This window comes from Lepidochelys olivacea (genome assembly GCF_965140295.1).
Source record: "Lepidochelys olivacea isolate rLepOli2 genome assembly, chromosome: 27".
NCBI classification, from domain to species: Eukaryota; Metazoa; Chordata; order Testudines; family Cheloniidae; genus Lepidochelys; species Lepidochelys olivacea.
This window is the reverse complement of record NC_140437.1, coordinates 19,480,062-19,502,759: the sequence shown is the minus strand read 5'-3', so window position 1 is coordinate 19,502,759 and position 22,698 is coordinate 19,480,062. Positions and strand designations below refer to the sequence as shown.

The 22,698-nt window shown below is 42.5% G+C and overlaps 2 protein-coding genes across 3 annotated transcripts in view; one reads left to right on the top strand and one right to left on the bottom strand.

Moving 5' to 3' along the window:
• Positions 1-22,698, top strand: part of MPP3 (MAGUK p55 scaffold protein 3) — a 110,759-nt gene that overhangs the window by 15,196 nt on the left and 72,865 nt on the right. The window lies entirely within an intron of this gene.
• Positions 1,690-21,773, bottom strand: LOC311513892 (G protein-activated inward rectifier potassium channel 1-like). The gene is made up of 3 exons (XM_084616079.1): positions 20,982-21,773; positions 4,091-4,307; positions 1,690-2,389 (listed from the first exon to the last, which is right to left on the bottom strand). Exons 1-3 carry the CDS (start codon positions 21,630-21,632, stop codon positions 1,785-1,787), a joined length of 1,473 nt encoding a protein of 490 aa, XP_084472205.1. The 5' UTR covers positions 21,633-21,773; the 3' UTR covers positions 1,690-1,784.

Genomic DNA, 22,698 nt, shown 5'->3' with positions numbered 1-22,698 from the left:
GGAATGGTTTGAAGAAGCACAGCATCATATACAGGTTTCAGAGTAACAGCTGTGTTAGTCTGTATTCGCAAAAAGAAAAGGAGTACTTGTGCACCTTAGAGACTAACCAATTTATTTGAGCATAAGCTTTTGTGAGCTACAGCTCACTTCATCGGATGCATACTGTGGAAAGTGTAGAAGACCTTTTTATACACACAAAGCATGAAAAAATACCTCCCCCACCCCACTCTCCTGCTGGTAATAGCTTATCTAAAGTGATCACTCTCCTTACAATGTGTATGATAATCAAGTTGGGCCATTTCCAGCACAAATCCAGGTTTTCTCTCCTTGAATAGAGACTGGGAGTGGCTAAGTCATTATGCAAGGTAACCTATTTCCCCTTGTTTTTTCCTATCCCCCACAAGACATTCTTGTTAAACCCTGGATTTGTGCTGGAAATGGCCCACCTTGATGATCATACACATTGTAAGCGTGATCACTTTAGATAAGCTATTACCAGCAGGAGAGTGGGGTGGGGGGAGGTATTTTTTCATGCTTTGTGTGTATAAAAAGATCTTCTACACTTTCCACAGTATGCATCCGATGAAGTGAGCTGTAGCTCACGAAAGCTTATGCTCAAATAAATTGGTTAGTCTCTAAGGTGCCACAAGTACTCAGCATCATATACAGTAAGTACTAAGTATTATTTTATTAAATAGTTAGTTATGATTGTTTGCTTACTATAGGCTGGAAACAAGTCATTTTTCCACAGGAAAAAGATGAATAACAGTTCTAGAATAGAAACTGAAGCAAACATTTGATTATTCGATAACTATGGAACTAATGATGTTAAGAACAAACTATGAGCCCAGTTCTTACCATTTTCTAAAATTTAGTAAGTCAAAATATAATTTTTATTCGTGCGTTTAAGACACTGCTGGTCACCCACACTCTTTTCATATCATAGGACTGTAGTATTCAGGGCCAGTTTCACCAACTATTTTTAGTACATCTTATCAAATTTCAGATTTAATTCTTTTAGAGGTAGGAGAAAAGTTTTTTTTTACTTTTTCTTAATATACTTCTTTGGCCAAATCCTTTTATCAATCTGGCTGCTGGCCATTAGAACAGGTGCATCCAGCCCTGGGAGGCTCACAATAAGTGTAATGGATCCTCCAGTGGCTCAGCAGCTCCTATTGCCCCTGCTGCTCCACCCCCCATTGCTGGCACAGGAGATGTGGCATCTTTGTGGTACACTGTTCCCCAGTGATGGCTTTAGTCCCTTAAGGGTATTAAGAGATTGGTATACATTAGACCACACACAGGGCTATTCTAATATATGATGGGGGGGGGTCACGGGGAGAATACCCACACTGCACACAGCAGCCCTAGGATCAGGAGAGTGTAAAGGTGAGGTTTATGCTGCCATTGAACACTCCCCCACCCAACCTGCACTATGCACTTTAGTCATAGATGAGAATCTGGTCCCTTTTATTTCAGAAAGACTTCTGAAAGGATGAAAGACCAGACCAAACTGTTACAGTAGTGCTGATACAGAGCTTTAAAGCAGGGACCAGTTTATTTGGCACAATGAACTTACTGTATAGCACCCTGAACAGTTACCATGCTACATAAATCAGATTTGTATTGAATATTATAGAAAAATGCTAATTAATTTTGAAAATTTTTATTTATGAAGAATCCCTTGGCAAAACCAAATCATCACAGTAGTATTCCAAAATAATCCTGAAAGACAGAAGTCTAAAATGCAGTTTATTAACAACAACTCCTGTTGCATCTGTTATTTAGGAGAGGCGATCAGAATTCATTTTTCGAAGTTTGGCAGGCAAATTATCCTCTAGTCTTGTCCCTAAGGTGAGCATACCTTGAGGCTTTTTCTGTACCTCAAGATCTCCAGTAGACTGAGTCAAAGACTCAGATTTGATTCTGAAGGCCTTCAGTTGTATCCTTTCATCACCATCTTCATTGCTGGTAACAGAACTTATCTGCTGAATTTTCAAGAGATCTCCAGTACTGCAAGCTTTCTCTACATTGCTGGAACTCATTCTCAGGACTCTTCTCTGAAGACCCTCCTTTCTGGAGCTAATTTTTTGAAATTTACTAGGAAACTTGTTTGTTTTCTCTTCTAAAATATCAATACAGTCAATTGAGCAGATGTGTTCCCTTCTGTTTCGGTTGTTACCGATAGGAGTATTCAAAGGAGATGGAAGGGACAGGCTTTCCTCCTGTTCTTTAACACTATAAGGAGGTGTGGGGACTTCAAAGGTGGCATGAAACTGAGAGTAATCCACCCGAAAAAAGCCATCCTCTAGGGACATTACTGGGAGGAATCTGTGGCCCCAAAGAACTTCATCTTCTGTGTAGGAGGTCCTAGCCTGACACGTCATTCCTACATAAACAGACAGGAACATTAACCTTATAAAATGAAAAAACAGATCAACATATGGTAGGAAGAGAATATACGGTAAGATTGCATAATAAAAATCAATCCTATTCTACATCTAACAACATTGAGATAATGTGTTGCTCCATCTGGTGACTGCCAGTTTCCTAACAGTTGAGATAGTGTTTCTAAGTACTTAGTCAGATTTGCTTATACAAATATTTGATTAACTCTGTCTTGTCATGGTACCAAACCAATTTATTTTGAATAGTGGGGAGATGTAATTACAAATAAAATAATAAAAAGGTAGGTAACATACACTTCAGGGAGTATTCTCTTACTACGGGTAATGGTGTGCTACTTTAGCTGTACTAGTGTCTGGGAAGTTCTCTTAGAAGTGGTCTGAAAGACCCATTAGTCAGCTGGCTGTGAGGGTTAAGGATTGTACTCCTGGCTTGAATTTAGAGAGTTGTCCAGCAAAGATTAAGAGTGCCGGGAACTAGAGCTAGATGAATAACTTCTTATTTCTTTAACACACTGCCCCATAGCATGCTGAGCTCCTTTCTCACCAACACACACCTAAAAACATCACTGCTGACATCATATTACAACTGTCTCTGATATTGTTACGTATGCTATATTGTAAAAGTTAAGTGAGGCAAAAAATTTCATATAAGGCACAGATTCATAGATTACTATATTTTAATGCACACTTGTAAATTGATCATGAAAACATTTTCGCTCAGGCACAAAATCTATTCCAAGCTTACCCTGGTTAGGCTGATGGAAACAGCCAATACGAATTTTCCAGGAGAATAGAATTTTGAATGACTGCCTTGATACAATATTATACCACTGATTAAGAGAAATATTAGGACTAAAGACAAACTGAAAGTGTCAATATTAAAATAATACAATATGTAGACCAGTGGTTCTCAAACTTTAGCTACCCAAGGACCCCCCATTTTGATTTAAACATTTTTCGAGGACCCTCAAGCCCAAGCAGCCTCAGCCGTGCTGGACAGCCGGACCAAGCAGTCCCAGCCGTGGTTTGGGGGCACACTGCCCCGACTCCAGCCCCCACTGCAAGGAGGGGGCTCAAGGCTGGAGCAGGGGGTTGGGGCATAGGAGGGGGTTCAGGGTGATGGCTCTGGCAGGGAGTTTGGGTGCAGGAGAGGGTTCAGGGATGGGGTGCAGGAGGAAGTGCAGGCTCCGGGAAAGAGTTTGGGTTCAGGAGGGGGCTCAGGGCTGTGACAAGGGGTTGGGGTGCAGGCAGCGTTTACCTCGGGTGACTCCCCAGAAGCAGTGACATCTCCCTCTGGGTCTGCACGCTGCTGCTGCCTCCATCCGCAGTTCCCGGCCAATGGAAGCTACGGAGCCAGCGCTCGTGGCAGGGGCAGCACACAGAGCCCCCCGGCCTTCCCTGCACCTAGCAGCCAGAGAGACGTCTGGTCACCATACCCACTCCACCCCTTCCTCTGCCCCACCTCTTCCTGCCCCTGCCCCTCCTCTTCCCCGCCTCTTTCTGCCCCCTCCCCCTCCCTCCTGCATGCTGCTGAACAGCTGTTTTGCAGCATGGAGGGGGATGAGTTTATCAGAGGAGCTGGTGGCCCTAGACAAGTCCAGCTCTAGGGGGTCCGCGAGTCATGACAAAGATCCCAGTTTGAGAAACACTGACAGACCATTCACTTTGTTCAAATAGCTTACCAGTAGTTTCAACAATTCCTTCAAGGATGACAACGATCTCAAACTGCTCACTTCTTAGCGATCTTTGAGAGAGACAAAAAAAGGGGCTTCTGGGGTTGATTTCATGACAGATGGTTAAAGGAGAAACTAAAAACAGCTGGTCAGCTCCAGTTCCAAATCCAACATCCAACTCACATTGATCTAATGGTAGGAATTCCCCTTCAGGTGTCTGTCGGGACTAAAGACAAAAAGATAGTTAGGCCCCCGGCAGTATATGAAGTTGTGACTGGATCTAAATGTGTATCTCTGATAACATTACTATTTAAACAGCAGTTCTTTATGTCATAGAATCATAGAATATCAGGGTTGGAAGGGACCCCAGAAGGTCATCTAGTCCAACCCCCTGCTCAAAGCAGGACCAATTCCCAGTTAAATCATCCCAGCCAGGGCTTTGTCAAGCCTGACCTTAAAAACCTCTAAGGAAGGAGATTCTACCACCTCCCTAGGTAACGCATTCCAGTGTTTCACCACCCTCTTAGTGAAAAAGTTTTTCCTAATATCCAATCTAAACCTCCCCCACTGCAACTTGAGACCATTACTCCTCGTTCTGTCATCTGCTACCATTGAGAACAGTCTAGAGCCATCCTCTTTGGAACCCCCTTTCAGGTAGTTGAAAGCAGCTATCAAATCCCCCCTCATTCTTCTCTTCTGCAGGCTAAACAATCCCAGCTCCCTCAGCCTCTCCTCATAACTCATGTGTTCCAGTCCCCTAATCATTTTTGTTGCCCTTCGCTGGACTCTCTCCAATTTATCCACATCCTTCTTGAAGTGTGGGGCCCAAAACTGGACACAGTACTCCAGATGAGGCCTCACCAATGTCGAATAGAGGGGAACGATCACGTCCCTCGATCTGCTCGCTATGCCCCTACTTATACATCATCATATGGAGGTACTAGCATATTACACTAGACACTCCTAGATCACTCTATATAACTGATCCGGTCATTATTTACTACTCCACCAGACTGTCATCTACAAACTTTGCTAACAGTGATTTTATATTTTCAGCCAGACCGTTGATAAAGATATCGATTAGCATTGGGCCTAGAACAGATCCCAGTGGGACCCCACAAGAAACAACCCAAATGAATGATGAGGTTCATTAACAATTACTTTGAGATCTACCAGTTATCAATTTTAACCCATTTAATAGGCGATACATTAGTTTTGTATATTATTTAGTTAAAAAGTCATGTGGTACTAGCTCAAAGGCTTTACAGAACTCATGTCAATTTATCAACCAAACTTGTAATCTTAAAAAAAAAAGGTTTGACAAGACCTATTCCATAAAACCATGTTGACTGGCATTCTTCACGGCTTGCAGCCTGTATCAAGCATTTCAAGATTTTGCACAGAATTGGTATTATAGTAACTTCCTATTGTTACACAGGTCATTTCATTTACCCTTTTTAAATATTGGCACAATGTTACCTTTTTTCAATCATCTGGAACTTCTACAATATGCCAACATTTATTAAAAAACAACAACATCAGTTGGTCAGAGTTCCTCAGCCAATTGCTTTTCTTGGGTGCAAGTTATTTGGATCCTGCAGATTTTAAGCATTCAGAAACTTTGCCAATCCTATTTAACATCCTCCCTAGTTACTTCTGGTTGGAAATTATTTCATTATTATTGCTATGATAGGAAGAAACTGGATAATTATTCATAACTACAGAACAAATATTTAATACACATTTCTGCCTTTGCTTTATTATTATAAGTTTACTGTCGTCATCACGAGACATCCTGTTCTTTAGATCCTTTGTTAAATCCTGGGATGAAGTCATAGCCCCACTGAAGTCCATGGAAGCTTTCACCCTATGTGGTGGACTAGATGCCCAGCAGGAGTTTTCCATCTTTAATTTCCACAAGTGACTACTGCATGGGCAAATTCCCTCTTCTCACCACTAATACCATAAAAAGCTAGAATGTCTGGTATAGATTGGCAATTATATAACCAGCTAATTAGCTGGTGGGGTATTTCAGCTATATTAAATGTCTGTTTTAGTTCTTCAGATATTCATGTATTTTTTGTCTCTTTCCCTGCTAATAAGTTGTGATGTCTTCTTATCCCAAACAACAAGGCTTTCCCTCTCTGACAGGAATCAGTTTCTCCATGGCTGATGAGATCAATAAGAATATCAGCTGTTTGACAACTTTTAAAAACATTCTGGGTGAAGGTTAAAAGACTGACAGCACTAGAAACTAAAAGCAAACAAGAATTCTGCCCCACGGTAATCACAAGAGCCAGGACTAAGTGTGAAGGCTTAGTCAGACTACTGAAAAAAGTACTATAACTTTTCCTGAAAGGACCTACAGTATCAAACAGTTGAGTACATAGCTTTAGTTAAGTTGGCCGGCTGCTGTTCTCTCAGGATGAGCATAAACTGGTAGCCGACATCTGATCTAATCTATCATCAAAACTAGTAAGACTGAGCATGAGCTGAATGGCTTACCATGTTTTAAAGAAAATATCTTGAACTACTGATTTAGAAAAAAATAGGGCGATTAAAAAAAATTGTGATTAATCGTGCTGTTAATAAAATACCATTTATTTAAATATTTTGGCTGGTTTCTACATTTTCAAATATATTGATTTCAGTTACAACACACAGTGCTCACTTTATATATTTTTTATTACAAATATTTGCACTGTAAAAAACAAAAGAAATGGTATTTTTCAATTCACTGAATACAAGTACTGTAGAGTGCAATCTCTATCATGAAAGTTGAACTTACAAATGTAGAATTATGTACAAAAACCCCCCTGCATTCAAAAATAAAACGTAAAACTTTAGAGCCTACTAGTTCACTCAGTCCTACTTCTTGTTCAGCCAATCATTCAGACAAACAAGTTTGTTTTCATTTTCAGGAGATAATGCTTCCCGCTTCTTGTTTACAATGTCACCTGAAAGTGAGAACGGGTATTCGCGTGACTCTGCTTTAGACGGCATCACAAGGTATTTACATGCCAGATGCACTAAAGATTCATATGTCCCTTCATGCTTCAACCACCATTCCACAGGACATGTGTCCATGCTGATGACGGGTTCTGCTCGATAACTATCCAGAGCAGGGCGGACCAACATGTTCATTTTCCATCATTTGAGTCTGGAGCCACCAGCAGAAGGTCGGTTTTCTTTTTTGGTGGTTCAGGTTCTGTAATTTCGGCATTGGAGTGTTGCTCTTTTAAGACTTCTGAAAGCATGCTCCACACCTTGTCCTTCTCAGATTTTGGATGACACTTCAGATTCTTAAACCTTGGGTCGAGTGCTGTAGCTATCTTTAGAAATCTCACATTGGTACTGTGACGTTCCCCTCTGGTGTTATCTGGGCCGGTGATTTGCTAGGCCTCTCCAATCCTTGACTCTGAGAGCCAGCCTTACTCTGCTCTGCTGTGAGAGCCCCCACTCCTGGACTGTTCACACACAGCTTCTGGCATGTAAGCTGCTCCCAGCTACTTGCAAGCGAATGACACTAGCCAATATCTCCAGTCCCAAACACAACCCTGGGAACCTCCATCTTGCAGTGTCCAGTTATGCCTGCTGGATGCTGCAAGCTTATATGAGTTCATCAATTTAACAAAGAAATTGATATGTACCAGGCTTTTTCTCCCAAAGGGAGCAAACTAAATGTACTGCTTCAGGTAGAACAAACAGATTTATTAATTATAAAGGTAGATTTAAGTGATTATAAGTCAAAGCATAACAAGTGAGATTTGGTCAAATGAAATAAAAGCAAAATGCATTCTAAGCTGATCTTAACACTTTCAGTATCCTTAAAAACTTAGATGCTGCTCACCACAGGTTGGCTGGTTACTTTTCAGTCAGGCTCTCCCCTTTGATCAGGGTTTCAGGCGCTTGGTGGTGGTGTCTGTAGATGAAGGTGGAAGAGAGACCATGGCAAAATGTCTCTCCCTTTTATCATGTCCTTTCTTTCCTCTTGGCTTTTCCCCCTCCTTCAGAGTCAGGTGAGCATTACCTCACTGCATTCCCAAACTGCCCAAAAGAAGGGGATGACAACCTCTCTGAGGGTCTAACAGATTCTTTGATTGCTGCCTAAGCCAGTGTCTACTGTTCCTATGAGGCTGGGCTTGTCCCATCCATATGCTGATGAGGTTTGAACTGCCTCTCTGTTCTCAGAGAGTTTTTGCATGGGCTTGCTTTAAGCCATGAGGATACATTTTCAGCCTCATAACTATACACATGAAATTATAACCTATAACCTTACTATAACATCACTATAACAGCCATGCTCAGTGCATTATGAGCCTTTTGAAGACACCCAACATGACAAACTTTGCATTGGATACCACACAATCATTTTATAAAGATGAACATGCGGGTGTAGGGTGTCCCCCTGAGGTACAGGGCATCACAGGTACCTTTTTTGTGTTTTGTCAGATCTGCAGTGAAAGTGTTCTTAAAACGAACAACAGGTACTGAGTCATCATCCGAGACTGCTGTAACGTGGAATATATGGCAGAATGTGAGTAAAACAGAGCAGAAGACATACAGTTCTCCCCCAAGGAGTTCAGTCACAAATTTAATTAATGCATTTTTTTTTTAAATGAGCGTCACCAGCATGGAAGCATGTCCTCTGGAATGGTGTCCAAAGCATGAATGGGCATACAAATGTTTAGCATATCTGGCACATAAATACCTTGCAATGCCTGTTATAAAACTGCCATGAGAACACCGGTTCTCACTTTCAGGTGACATTGTAAATAAGAAGCGGGCAGCATTATCTCCCATACATGTACACAAACTTGTTTGTCTTAGCAATTGACTGAACAAGAAGTAGGAATGAGTGGACTTGTAGGCACTAAAGTTTTACTTCTTTTTTTTTTGAAGTTATGTAACAAATGCTACATTTGTAAGCTGTACTTTCATGATAGAGATTGCACTACAGTACCTGTATGATGTGAATTGAAAAATGCTATTTCTTTTATCATTTTTACAGTGCATATATTTGTAATAAATATAAAATGAGCAAGGTACACTTTGTAGTCTGTGTTGTAATTGTATATCAATCCAAAATATTTAACAAATTTCAATTGGTATTCTATTGTTTAACAGTGCGATTAAAACTGCAGTTAATTGTGATTAATTTTTAGAGTTAATCATGTGAGTTAACTGCAATTAATTGACAACCCTAGAAAAATCATCATCTTAAAATTCTGAGTTATCAACTAAACTTCATCCAAGTGAGTTTTATGCCAGTTGAAACAATGACTTGAAAAATTAGCTGGATCATACAATTTAATGCAAAATAAATAGATACCATATTTAAAAGTGTAGAGATCATATTTTCACACTTTAACACCAAACAGGTTTATAAAAAATAAGAATGGTCTCAAATGGTCTCCATCCATCTCACCCAAGTTTTCTTCAAGTTTGGAAAAAGGTTAATAAAGTCTCACTTTAGGTTGTGGAATTTCTATCACTGGAGGTTTTTAAGAGCAGGTTAGATAAACATCTGTCAGGGAAGGTCTGGATAATACTTAGTCCTGCCTCAGTGCAGAGGGCTGGACTAGATGATCTATCAAGGTCCCTTCCAGTCCTACATTTCTATCGTCTATGATTTTAATTAAACTTTGCCTTCTGTAACAAATGTCTGTCTGTAACTCTACCCATAAGAGTGAAGAACCACCACAGAGGTCATGGGACTGTAAATCAGCAGTAACATGAGAGAGACAAGGCCAGATTATGGATTATAAAGCCAGAAGGAACCATTATGATCATCTATGTCTGACCTCCTGCATAACACAGGCCATAAGTCTTCCCTTAATTCTTGTTTGAACTAGAGTATGTATTCTTTAGAAAAATATCCCACTCTTAATTTTAAAATTTCAAGTGATGGAGAATCCACACAACCTTTGTAAATTGTTCTACTGGTTTATGACCCTCTCTGTTAAAAATGTGCCTCATTTCTAGTCTGATTCAGTCTAGCGTCATCTTCCAGCCTTTGGATCTTATTATACCTTTGTCTGCTAGATTGAAGAGCCCTCTTATCTACACAGGGAACAGAAATTTAACTGAGCAAGTTAACCTCCTCTTTGTTAAGCTAAACAGATGGAACTCCTTGATTCTTTTGCCGTTAGACATGTTTTCAATTGGTTTTTCTCTGAAGCATGCCCCAGTTTATCAACATCCTTCCTGTGTAGACCAGAACTGGACACAGTATTCCAGGAGAGGTCACAGAAGTGCCAAATATAGAGGAAATATAACCTCCCTACTCGATTGTCTCCTATTAATACATCCAAGTATTGCATTACTGCTTTTGGCCACAGTCTCTCACAGGGAGCTCATGTTCAGTTGATTATCCAGCAGCTACTAAAGTTAGACATTTTTAAATTAGCAGTTCTGGATAACTTGCTATCAAGAGTCTTAAAAGAGCTGACTGAGCTTGCTGGACCATTAATGTTGATTTTCAGTAACTCCTGGTACACCAAAGAAGTTCCAGAAGACAGGAAGAAAGGTACTGTTGTACCAATATTTTAAAAGAGTGAATGGGCCAACCAAGCTAATTATAGGTCTATCAAGCAGACACTTCTCACAAGCAAGATAATGAAGCAGCTGATACAGGACTCAATAAAAAATTAAAGGAGGGTAATATAATAAATGCCAATCAACATAGGTTTACGGAAAATAGATCCTGTCAAATGGACTTGATTTTTTTTTTTTATGAGATGACAAATTTGGTTGATAAAGGTATTAGTGTTGATGTAATATACTTAGACTTCTGTAAGGCAGGTGACTTGGTACCACACATCATTTAGCTTAAAAAACTAGAATAATATAAAATTAACGTGGCACACTTTAAATGGATTAAAAACTGGCTAACTGATAGGTCTCAAGATCACCATTGAGCAAGTGTGTTTCTAATGGGGTCCTGTGGGGATCAGTTTTTGGCCCTATGCTATTTAACATTTTTATCAATGACCAGGATGAAAACATAAAATCACTGATAAAGTTTTCAGATGGCACAAATATTGGGGGAATGATAAATAATTAAGAGGACAGGTCTCTGAAACAGAGTGATCTGAACCGCTTGGCAAGCGGGGTGCAGGCAAACTATGTGTTTTAATATGGCCAAATAAGTCATACATCTAGGAACAAAGACTATAGGCCATACTTAGAAAATGAGGGACTCCTTCCTGGGAAGTAGTTACTTTTAAAAAGATTTGGGGGTCATGGTGCATCATCAGCTGAACATGAGTTCCCAGAGTGATGCTGTAGCAAAAAGGGCTATTGCAATCCTTGGATGTATTGCCAGAGGAATATTGAGTAGGAGTAGGGAGATTACATTACTTCTGTATTTGGCACTGGTGCAACCGCTATTGGAATACTGAATTCTGGTCTCCACAATTCAAAAAAGATGTTGATACATTGGAGAGAGTTCAGAGAAGAGCCATTAGAATGATTAAAGGATTATAAAACCTGCTTTACAGTGAAAGACTTGAGGATCTCAGTCTCTTCAGCTTAACAGAGAAAAGGGTAAGAGGTGACTTGATCATAGTCTATAAGTACCTACATGGGGAAGAAATATTCGATAATGGGCTCTTCAATCCAGCAGACAAACGTATAACAAGATCCAGTGGTTTGAAGTTGAAGCTAGACAAATTCAAGACTAGAAATAAGATGTAAATTTTTACTACTGAGGGTACTTAACCACTGGAACAACTTACCAAAGGTTCTGGTGGATTCTCCATCACTTGCAATTTTTAAATCAAAACTGGATTTTGTTTTAAAAAGATATGGTCTAGTTGAAAGAGGAATTTCTGAGGGGAAGTTCTATGGCCTGTGTTATACAGGAGATAAGACTATGTGATCACAATGGTCCCTTCTGTGAATCTATGAAACTGAATCTATGAAATCTATGGAATCTATGAAACTGACTTGAATGTCTTGTAACAGGGCTTCTTCTCCGCCTCGGTGGGTCCCGTGCTTTCTTCTAGCAGTGGGTCAGGATAGTGTCTCATCTCTCAGAATTTCCACCCCCCCTCAGTTTATAGTGGGTGGGGAAATTCAGTCTCCAAGCACCCCTCCTGTTTCTGGTCCTGCTAGGCCCTTACTGCTTTACTGGGGCTTCTGGCCTCCTCGGTGGACATCCAGTGAGAGGAAAAGGGGGTGGGAGGTGGGGCCCAGTCCCGCCCTCTACTCCAGGTCCCAACAAGTAGCCACCTCATGCTGCCAGTTCCCAGGGTTACTTCCCTGGGTTACTTCCCCACTCCCCTTGTCTTATTGTCCCCACTTTGCTTGGGCGGGGTTCCTCTCGACCCTCCTGCCAGGGGAGGGAGTTCCCCTAGTCTCTGGTAGCCCTTACAGGTGTGGCAGCACCACACCAAATGCACGGCTCAGTCTCTCCCCTTCTGGCAGGGTCCTTTTCTTCAGATCTTTAGACCTGGAAGGGTCCTTAGCTCCTGTTTAGGGTAGGGTTTCTCCCCAATCTCTATGCCTGCTGGGTTCTCCCCTGGTCCTTGTCAGCTTCCACACCGCTCTCCAACAGCTCACCTCTGCTCTCAACGCCCATCACCCACACTGACTGGCTGGGGGATTCTGGCAGCTTAATTGGGTCCAGGTGTCCTAATTAACCTGAAGTAACCCCTGCTTAGTTACCAGGGGAAGAGGGACCTGCTTATCCTGAGGCTAATATACCCTCCTTCCTGCACTCTCCTGTAGCCGTCTGTCCTGACCCTGTCACAATCTGAAAAAGTGCAAGCTGAAACAAACTGACTTGGTTTTTGTAACCCTCTTTTGTATATGTTTGACGGGGCATACCAGCCTTTGGGGCCCCCTACTGAACTCCTCCCCATGAAACAGTTCTCTATGAGAAAAAGAGCAGCCATATTGGGAACCAGTGAGATCTGGTTAGGGTGACCAGATGTCCAGTTTTTTGGGTCTCTCTTATATAGCCTCCTATTACCCCCCACCCCAGTCCCGATTTTTCACATTTCCTGTCTGGTCACCCTAGATCTGGTTCTCCAGCCACCAGAAGGGCTGGAGACCAGCAACAGTCAATCCAGGCCCAGAAGGCCAAAATAAAAGGATCTGTTTGCTGTCAGTGTCAGCAAGGCAGCTAGCAAGGAAGGACATTGCTGAGGTCACAGCCAGAGGAGCCAGCGAGCCAGTGCCCATTACTGGCCACAGTTGGGGGCAAGAGTTCAAGATTCAATTTCAGAGAGGGAATTTCATCCAGAAGGGCGAGAAACAATTTTGGTTATAACTGGCCTAAAGGGCAAGGAACTGCTTCTATTTTGAGTCTGTTATACCCTGGAAGGCTTTTGAACTGTGACACCTGGCTGGAGGGCTGAGCTACAGAAGACTCACAGAGGCTGACTGACAGCATGCAGAGGGTGCTGGGAGCTGCAGAGAGCAGCAACACCATGCTAGCATGTAAAGTGGTGCTCAAAAAGGTGACTGCAACCCATCACAATACAGTTGTCTACAATTCACTCCAAAGCTGATTCTGGCATCTCTATTGCAACATTATACTATTCAGCAATGTTGCTAGGCAGCTTCACATACCACAGATGAGTAATCAGCCACCGTTATATGATGGCACTTTTGTAATCTGAGTGCTCTGGGACAAACAGCACACATCCAATAAAATATCACACTTTAGATAGACATACCTTTTTAAAACAGCAAAGCCTTCAGAACTCCTGTCCCTCACTGAAACTGTGTGTGGAAACATTGTGTTCATTGGCTAAATATGGGTCCCCTTAAAAGTATAAAAGTGTGATAAAGGATATCTCTCAGCATTGCTTAACTCTGATAGAATTAAAGCTCCATCTAATCATGTGCAAGAGAAGTGAAGCAAGATCAGCTGTCAGCATGACTGGACAAAGCACAATTGGAAGAGAACAAATTGCAAGAAACACAGGACCTTCTTGGTAACTGTGTCATTTTCTGGTATGATAAGAGTGTAATGTGGCACTAAGGATGTGAGTAAACTCACCATCTTGGAGTGTCCATAAATTATGAGTGATATATTATACATGTATCACTCCACCAGTGTAAAGCTGCCCAAAAGCTGACTTACTAGCCACAAGAGGGTCCCCCAGCACATGGGGGACCTCAGATGGTGCAGAGCCACTGCAGGGTCCATGCCAACCCTCCACCCACCCCACAACTGGAGCGGGGGGTATGGCTTGGGATAAGAGTGTGACCTAGGTGCTTGTGTGCCCCAGCTGCCATCTGGAGCAAGGGATAGCTGGAAAACTTAAAGATACCTTCAGGCTACTCTAAACATATGTTAGGAGACTCGTGAAGTGCTCAGCCAGGATAGTATGGAGGGGAACACAAAGGACTGCTAAGCACTCTTTCTTCAGAATTGCATCAAGCACACTTTAGCTGCAGTTGAGGATCTGGGCCCTTATCAGCCTACTAGCATAGTCTGACAACAACATAATTCCAGAATTTTCTGCTTTTGGAGGTTGCCAGACACAATGATGCACACTGAGTTTGGAATCAACGCAGGTACCTACAATGCATATATTACCGAATAGCTGCTAAACCCTGACTTTACAATGGACAGCTACACTTAGACTTCTTTGGACTGTAAACTTTGCTCCAATTACATGTTTTACTTTCACATTGCAGAATCATAGAAACATAGGGATGGAAGGGACCTCAAGAAGTCATCAAGCCCAACCCCCTGCTCTGATGCAGGACCAAGTAAATCTGGACTGTCCCAGACAGGTGTTTATCCAACCTGTTTCTAAAAGCCTCCAATGATGGGGATTCCACAATCTCCCTTGGAAGCTGGTTCCAGAGCCTAATTACTCTTATAGTTAGAAAGTTTTTCATAAGGTCAAACCTAAAATTGCTTGCTGCAGATTATGCCCATTACTTCTTGTCCCACCTTCAATAGACATGGAGAACAATTGATCACCATCCTCTTTGGAACAGCCCTTACCATATTTGAAAACTGTTAACAGGTTCCACCCTACCACCCAGTCTTTTTCCAAGACTAAACATGCCCCCTTTTTAAAAACTTTTCCTCATAGGTCAAGTTTACTAAAACTTTTTTCTAATTTGTCCACATCTTTCGAAAGTGTGGCCCCCAGAACTGGACACTGTACTCCGGCTGAGGCCTCAAGTGCCAAGTACAGCAAGACAGTTACCTCCCATGTCTTACATATGACACTCCTGTTAATACACACCAGAATTATATTAGTTTTCACAACTGCATCCCATTGTTAATTCATATTCAGTTTGTGATCCACTATAAAACCCCAGATTCTTTTCAAAAGTATTACCACCTAGTCAGTTATTCACCATTTTGTAGTTGTGCATTTGATTTTTTTCTTCCTAAATGAAGTACTTTGCACTTGTTTACTGAATTTCATCTTGTTGAATTCAGACCAATTCTTCAATTTGTCAAGGTAGTTTTGAATTTTAATCCTGTCCTCCAAAGTGCTTTCAACCCCTCCCAGCTTGGTGTCATGTACGTATTCTGTAAGCACTCTCTTCACTCCATTATTCAAGTCATTAATGAAAATATTGACTAATACTGGACCTAGGACTGACCCCTGCGGCACCCCTCTAGATACAGCCTCCCAGTTTGGCAATGAACCACTTATAGCTGTTCTTTGAGTAAGGTCTCTCAAACAGTTGTGCACCCACCTTATAATAATTTAATCTAGATCACATTTCCTTTGTTTGCATATGAGTTTGTCATGTGGTACTATGTCAAAAAGCTTACTAAAATCATGATATATAACACCTACTGCTCCCCCATCCACTATTTTGATAATCAAATTGCCTGCAGCAATTTTCCTTCTTTTATTTGGCCAAACTAGTTCCCTCAAATGATAGTAGAAATGCTGGGTGGAACAGTAAGTTTGTCGTCTTTTATCTCCTGTCAAATTAATGGTGTAAAACATGCTTACTGTAGCTGGTATTCATAGAAGAGTACTGGCTCATCTTTTAGTTGGAATCAAGAGATTTTACCCCCTCAATAATGCTTAGTTTTATACTGGTTTACTGATAAAACCATCCTAAAGGAATCCACTAGGCTAGTAAACCAGTCAAAGAAGGAAATTAGGCTGGTTTGGCATGATTTGTTATTCACAAATTCATGCTGACTATTTCTTAGAACCCTATTATCCTCTAAGTGCTTACAAACTGATTGTTTAGTAATTTGTTCCAATATCTTTCCAAGTCCAGGTATCAAAGTTAGGCTGATTGGTCTATAATTCCCGGGGTCCTCTTTCTTCCCCTTTTTAAAAACAGGTACAATGTTTGCTCTTCTCTAGTCTTTTGGGACCTCACCCATCCTTCAGGAGTGCTCAAAGATAATTGCTAAGAGTTCTGAGATTGCTTCAGCTAATTCCCTAAGTATCATAGGATTAATCTAATCAGGCCCTGACAACTTGAATACATCTAATTTATCTAAATATTCTTTAACTTGTTCTTACCCTATTTTGGCTTGCATTCCTTTCTCCTTGTTGTTAATATTAATTTTGTAAAGACTGAAGCAAAATAGGCATCAAACACCTCAGCCTTCTTAATGTTGTCAGTTATTAGCTCTCCTTCCCCACTAAGTGGAGGACTTACACTTTCTTTTGTCTTTCTCTTGCTCCTAATATACGTAAAGATCCCCTTATTACCACCTTTTATGTCCCTTGCTAGGTGCAACTCATTTTGTGCCTTAGCCTCTCTGATTTTGTCCCTACACACTTGTGCTATTCTTTTGTACTCCTCCTCAGCAATTTGTCCATGCATCCGATGAAGTGAGCTGTAGCTCACGAAAGCTCATGCTCAAATAAATTGGTTAGTCTCTAAGGTGCCACAAGTACTCCTTTTCTTTTTGCGAATACAGACTAACACGGCTGTTACTCTGAAACCTGTCACTTTTTGTAGGATTCTTTACTGATCATCAGGTCACTAAAGAGCTCCTAATGGAGCCATATTGGCCTCTTAACATTCTTCCTATCTTTCCTTCGCATCAGGATAGTTTGGAGTTGTGCCTTTAATATTGTCTCCCTAAGAAACCGCTAGCTCTCTTGAACACCCTTTCCCCTTAGATTGTCTTCCCATGGGATCTTACCTACCATTTCTCTGAGATTGTTAAAGTCTGGTATTTTAAAGTCAATTGTCCTCTCGTTCCTTCCCTTCCTTAGAATCATTAAATCAATCATTGCCACTCCATTTTCCGCTGCTCTACTCTTCACCTTCTCCTCATCCCATCCCATCTCTTCTCTCCCTTCTTCTGTTAATACCATTTCCTACCACTTCCCCTGCAAAATAAATAAATAAATACTCTGAAAAAATAAGCAACGCTAGCCTTCATCCCTGCCATTTACAGGTAGGCTGTATCCCTTCCCAAATAACCAGTCTGTTTTTTTTTTAAATTTTTTAGACTCTGAACTCTTTGGCATAGGGACCCTGTTCTTACTCTGTACGGCACCCAGTACAATGGGATCCCATCCCAATAAATAAAACTGTCTGCAATGCAGACTGTTTCCATAATACAATTTCTTGTTTTAAATATACAGATTTAATCAAAATATAATTTGCATAATGTTTGTCAACAGGAATCATGGGAATCCCTTTTTCTGTAAAAGGAATTGCAGATGGATGGATGTAAGCAAGGAAGCTCTCTCATACTTAGGCTTGGAAGGATAGGATTTTTATCAATAAATGGCCATAAATGTCATTTCAGTGAACACACAAAATGATGAAAAAATATTTCCATAAATTATCATAGAAATTTATAGATAAGCAAAGCAAGAAAAATGCTGCTTGAGAATTTATTAGAGTCCCACCTTACTGTATACAACATGTTGTAATGAATGTTGCAAAAAGCACACATTTACAGCTCTGCTAAAACAGCCAGCTTATAAAGCTTTAACTTTTTGAATCTCAGTGTCTGGCATTAAATAATTGTCTGAGCTACCACTAACTTCCTACAACTGTGAAAATTTAGATACTAATAGAAAAAATGCTTAAAATGAACAATATCATCAATAAAAATGGTAAAGAGACAAAACTTAAATTCTATCAAGTCTACACCAGCAATGCTTAGAAGTCAGGAGATTTCCAGTTGGTGTCAAGCCCCTGCTACTGTAGCTTGGACTGTAAAACAGTTGGACATAAAGTTCCAAAGAAAGTTTCCTAAACACTGTTTCCTAACAACTATATTCAGACCTTTGACTGAATTCGCAGAATAAATTCATTTATCTGGATTTAAGTGCAGAGTGCTTTGAAATGGCACAAACATAGAAATCTGCCTTTTTTGTTGATATATAAATTGCCAGTCTGTGTGCCAAACTACAGGATTTGTCCAAAGATGAGTTTGATTCAAAGGTTTCTTGAGGGCGGAAGATCAGGAGACTGCTGAATCCAATGTTACCATAGACTAGGGTCTAGTTAATATAATACTCCCCCTTGGTTACTAACTACTACCCCATCCAAAAATTCCACATTTTGATAATCAAACTGCATGCAGCAATTTTCCTTCTTTTATTTGGCCAAACTAGTTAGCAAATTCCCTCAAATGATAACAGAAATGCGGGATGGAACAGTAAGTTTTTTGTCTTTTATCTCCTGTCAGATTAATGGTATAAAACATGCTTACTGTAGCTGGTATTCATAGAAGAGTACTAGTTCATCTTTTAGTTGGAATCAAGAGATTTCACCCCTCAATAATGCTTAGTTTTGTACTGGTTTACTGATAAAATCATCCTAAAGGAGTCTCTTTGTGAATTTCAGCATAACTTTAAAAATGGAAAATCCCATCTAACTCATCTGCAGAAATTGTTAGTCTCTGCTCTTTAGAGATGGACTCTTTCTTTAGTATTTGATCCTTCCATGTTATTCTTGTGTTTTAAGAAGACACTGTTACATGAGAAAACAGAACAAAGCTTGCCAATGTGCAAATCTCTAACAGTGATAGGAAAATCCTTACAGGATGGGTCAAAAAAACAGGCTAACTCTCTTAAAGAAACTTGCATCCAAGTGTAAAGCAGAGAAGCTTTGGGGTTTATTCTCTGTAATGGTTCATATTACTTCTATGATTAATACTATGAATATCAGTTTTTAATCATTTTTATATTTCCAAACACCTGCAAGTAACAAATAGTACATTTCTGGGGATCACCCAGTAAGGGGTTCTGTCAGCACCTGCTTTGAAGCTTTGGATGCCTTAATGCTATGCTGTTATGGCTTAGAGTTCTGACACCAGTAGCCAGCCTACAAGTTTAAAATCTCAACCCTGGCTTCCACCTACCCTTTTATTTCTTGCAGGGTGACCTCACTAACCCTTCTGATCCCAAGCCCCCCCAAATCAGTTTCCCTGATTTCTTAACTACCAGATATTCAGACTTTTGCCCTCTAGTTTGTCATGCCCCAAAGAGTAAAACCTGAACCCAGTTCGCAGTTCACTTAGGGACACATATTCCACACAGTTTGCATACCAGAGACTTGCTTGGGATAAAAAAAACAAAACAAAAAAAAATTTAATAGAAAAGAAATCATAGATTCAAAGATGAAATAATAAGGAAAAGCGAACACATACAAGTTACACAGAACATAAACAAAGACAAAATCTCAGGCTTTACACTTCTATATTAGTTAAATTTCCTTTTCTAATACACCTTTCCTATTGCCTCTGAACAGTTTCCAAGCATGCTGTATGTCCTAGATGGCATCCAATCTTTCAGGGACAGCACCCTTGCTTAAATGCTGGCCTTCAGTTTCTGGATACATTTCACTTTTAACAGGACCTTAATGGTCCAGTATTGTCTTTCCCTAGGTTGTAGGATGCTAGGTGCTTGAACTTAGTTTTGTGAAAACAACTAGCCTGGGCCCTACCTGATTATTTCATTCCCTGTTGTGAGATGAAACTGCAGTTGCATCCTAGTTACAATTACAGTGTTTTACAAGTGACCTGTACGCATCTCCTAATGACTCCCAAGTACAGATCATTACAAGCTCTCATAAAAAAGACCCCTTACTTTACAAACTCAGTAACATTGTACATGATCCCTGCAGGTTCAGCCCTGCTGTTCACCCATAGGGTATCTGGACCTGTTTGTCACAATTTCCTAGTGGTAATTGAATAGCTGCTGATTAATGTCTTCCTCAGTTTCACAACATACAGCGGAAAAGAGAAGTGCTCCCTGGAAGGTTCTATAAAGTTGCACTGGTTTGTGTTTCTGACTTAAAAAAACAAAACAAAAACAAAAACCACCACCACTGAAGGCACCAGGATGCAAGTGTCCCCTCCCAATTTCTTGGGCCAAAATAAGGTTTTCATCCTTCCCTCAGACTTCCATTTTCAACTCCTCTCATATTCAACTCTCTCACTCATTTTCTGAGCACCCTGAAAAAGATTCCCACTTAGCTGCTTCAGAGTGCTCTACAGGTGCTACATCCTTCTCCCTGGCCCACCAAACAAACATTCAGCCTCAGAGACTAGTGAACAGAACCGAGTTTCCAGCTGCATAAATCGCTGGCGTTCGAGGGAAGGTGTAAGTGTCACCGCCCAGGTGAAAATCCGGCACAATCCCAAAGGGGCAAAGAACGTAAGGGGGGCGGTCACCCACTGGGTTTTGCCTCACTGTAAAGCTAAGTGTCACTGGAGGATGGTTAAAGGGTTAACCCACTGAGAATCAGACAGGCTGCCCGGTCCCATCCATTGTACAAAGCTCTGAGGCAAAGCTCCAAGGACAGAGCAGGCCTGTGGCACGGGTCTGATAAAGTCACTGCTGCCTCTAACTGCTGGAGAAGTCTCCTGTGATTTAACCCTCTGGAGACTCTTTTCCAGTCCAGTCCCCATCCAGGCTAACTCGTCGCCAAAGCCATCCCCGCTCCCCGGCCCCTGTGCCCCCCGGCTCACCTTGATGAGCTTGCAGCGGATCTGAGCGGAGACCATGTGGCTGTTGCGCAGGTTGCCCACTCGGAACATGAGGCACAGCCTGCCGTCCCGCTGGGATATGACGGCGGCCCGGCTGAACATGAGGGTTTCGGCTCGCTTCTTGGGCTGGGACATCTTGATGAACATGCAGCCGATGAGGAAGGCGTCCACGATGGAGCCGAGCAGGGACTGGAAGAGGAAGAGTACGATGCCCTCGGGGCAGCGCTCGGTGATGTAGCGGTGCCCGTAGCCGATGGTGGCCTCCGTCTCGATGAAGAAGAGGAAGGCGGAGGGGAAGTTGTACACGTTGGCCACGCAGGGGTAGTAGCTCTGGTCGTGGGCGCGGTGCAGGTCGCCCCGCAGGTAGGCGATGCCCCACCACATGGAGGCCATGACCAGCCAGGCCACCGTGTAGGTCAGCAGGAAGATGAGCAGGTTCCAGCGCCACTTGAGGTCCACCAGCGTGGTGAAGAGGTCGGAGAGGTAGCGGCTGCTCTCGCCGCCCAGGTTCCCGTGCTGCACGTTGCAGCGCCCGTTCTTGTCCACGAAGCGCTGCCGCTTCCTGCGGGCGCTGCCCCGGGCGGAGCCCACTGCCTGGTACTCGTCCCAGAGGTGTCTGCGCACTGCCGACATGCCGCGCCGAGGGCCGGAGACCCGGGGGCGGGCCGGCGGATAGCTCCCCGGCTAGACAGGCCCTTTGTCTGGGGCGCCCCGCGCAGGGCTGCCTGCAGCAGCGGAGTCCGGGAGCGCAGGGATCTCTCCCCTGCGGGGGGCGAACGGTGCCCGCCGGGGGTCCGCCTTTTCTTTGTCCGGTACGCCTCGGAGCCGGGCTCCGCTCCCTGAGCGCCCCACCTTCCCGGGAGCGCTGCCTCCCGTCGGCGCTGCAGCCCAGGAGCGGAGCAGAGAGAGGCTCAGCCCGCGCGGCCGAAGCTCGGCAGGTTGTGGAGCCCGCAGGAAAGTGGCTGAGATGTGAACGTTGGGGGCGGGGAAGGGCTGTCACCCCCCCTCCCTACCCGTGTCTGATCTGCGCCCCCCAAGCCTCTGCACCTATCAGCGAGCGCAGCTCCTGCTGTCTGATCACCTGGGGAGGAGGCACGTCCAGATTCATGAAGCCACGGACCGGGGAAGAGAGCTACCCAGCCGCAGAGAATCCGGAGTAGGGCTGAGCCGGGGCTTCCCCTCACGCTGGTTATCAGAGGGGTGGGGGAAGTGAAGAATTTCTGACCCCCCACCCGGTCTGACTCTCCGGGATTTATTCTGCGGGGTGTGAATCCATTCTAGTTGGGATGGAGGAACAGGCTGTGCCAGAGACGCAGGGTACAAGCCAATCTGGCGGCGAAACCCACACTAAGGGGCGATTTTTTGCTATCACATATAGTAGAAAACACGGCAAACATAAGAATAAGCGCCAGGGACACAGCTTAGCCTTTCCTGCTCTTATTGTAGTCAGAGCGCTAACTCGCGACGCTGGCATCCAAATCTGCCTTTAGGTTTCAAACCTGTTACAGTCAAAGTCTAGTTCCGAACATCTTTAACCAAAATGCATTATTACCTACATCATCTCATATCGGTGTAACAACCTGATAGAGTACTGGCTGCAAGCGATTAGAATAAGAGTGCAGTGAGTCATCCACTGAAAACTAGTCCTGCCGTCAGCATAAGGGACTTTACGGGGAACAAAATAAGATGGCTGGACTCT

Excerpts from the sequence above, each read along its gene's own strand:
- LOC311513892 (XM_084616079.1), bottom strand. The coding sequence starts at position 21,632 with ATGTCGGCAGTGCGCAGACACCTCTGGGACGAGTACCAGGCAGTGGGC. Across the intron at positions 4,308-20,981 it reads TCCGCTGCAAGCTCATCAAG|TCCCGACAGACACCTGAAGG; the intron begins GTGAGCCGGGGG and ends TTTTGTCTTTAG. Across the intron at positions 2,390-4,090 it reads AGGAATTGTTGAAACTACTG|GAATGACGTGTCAGGCTAGG; the intron begins GTAAGCTATTTG and ends CTGTTTATGTAG.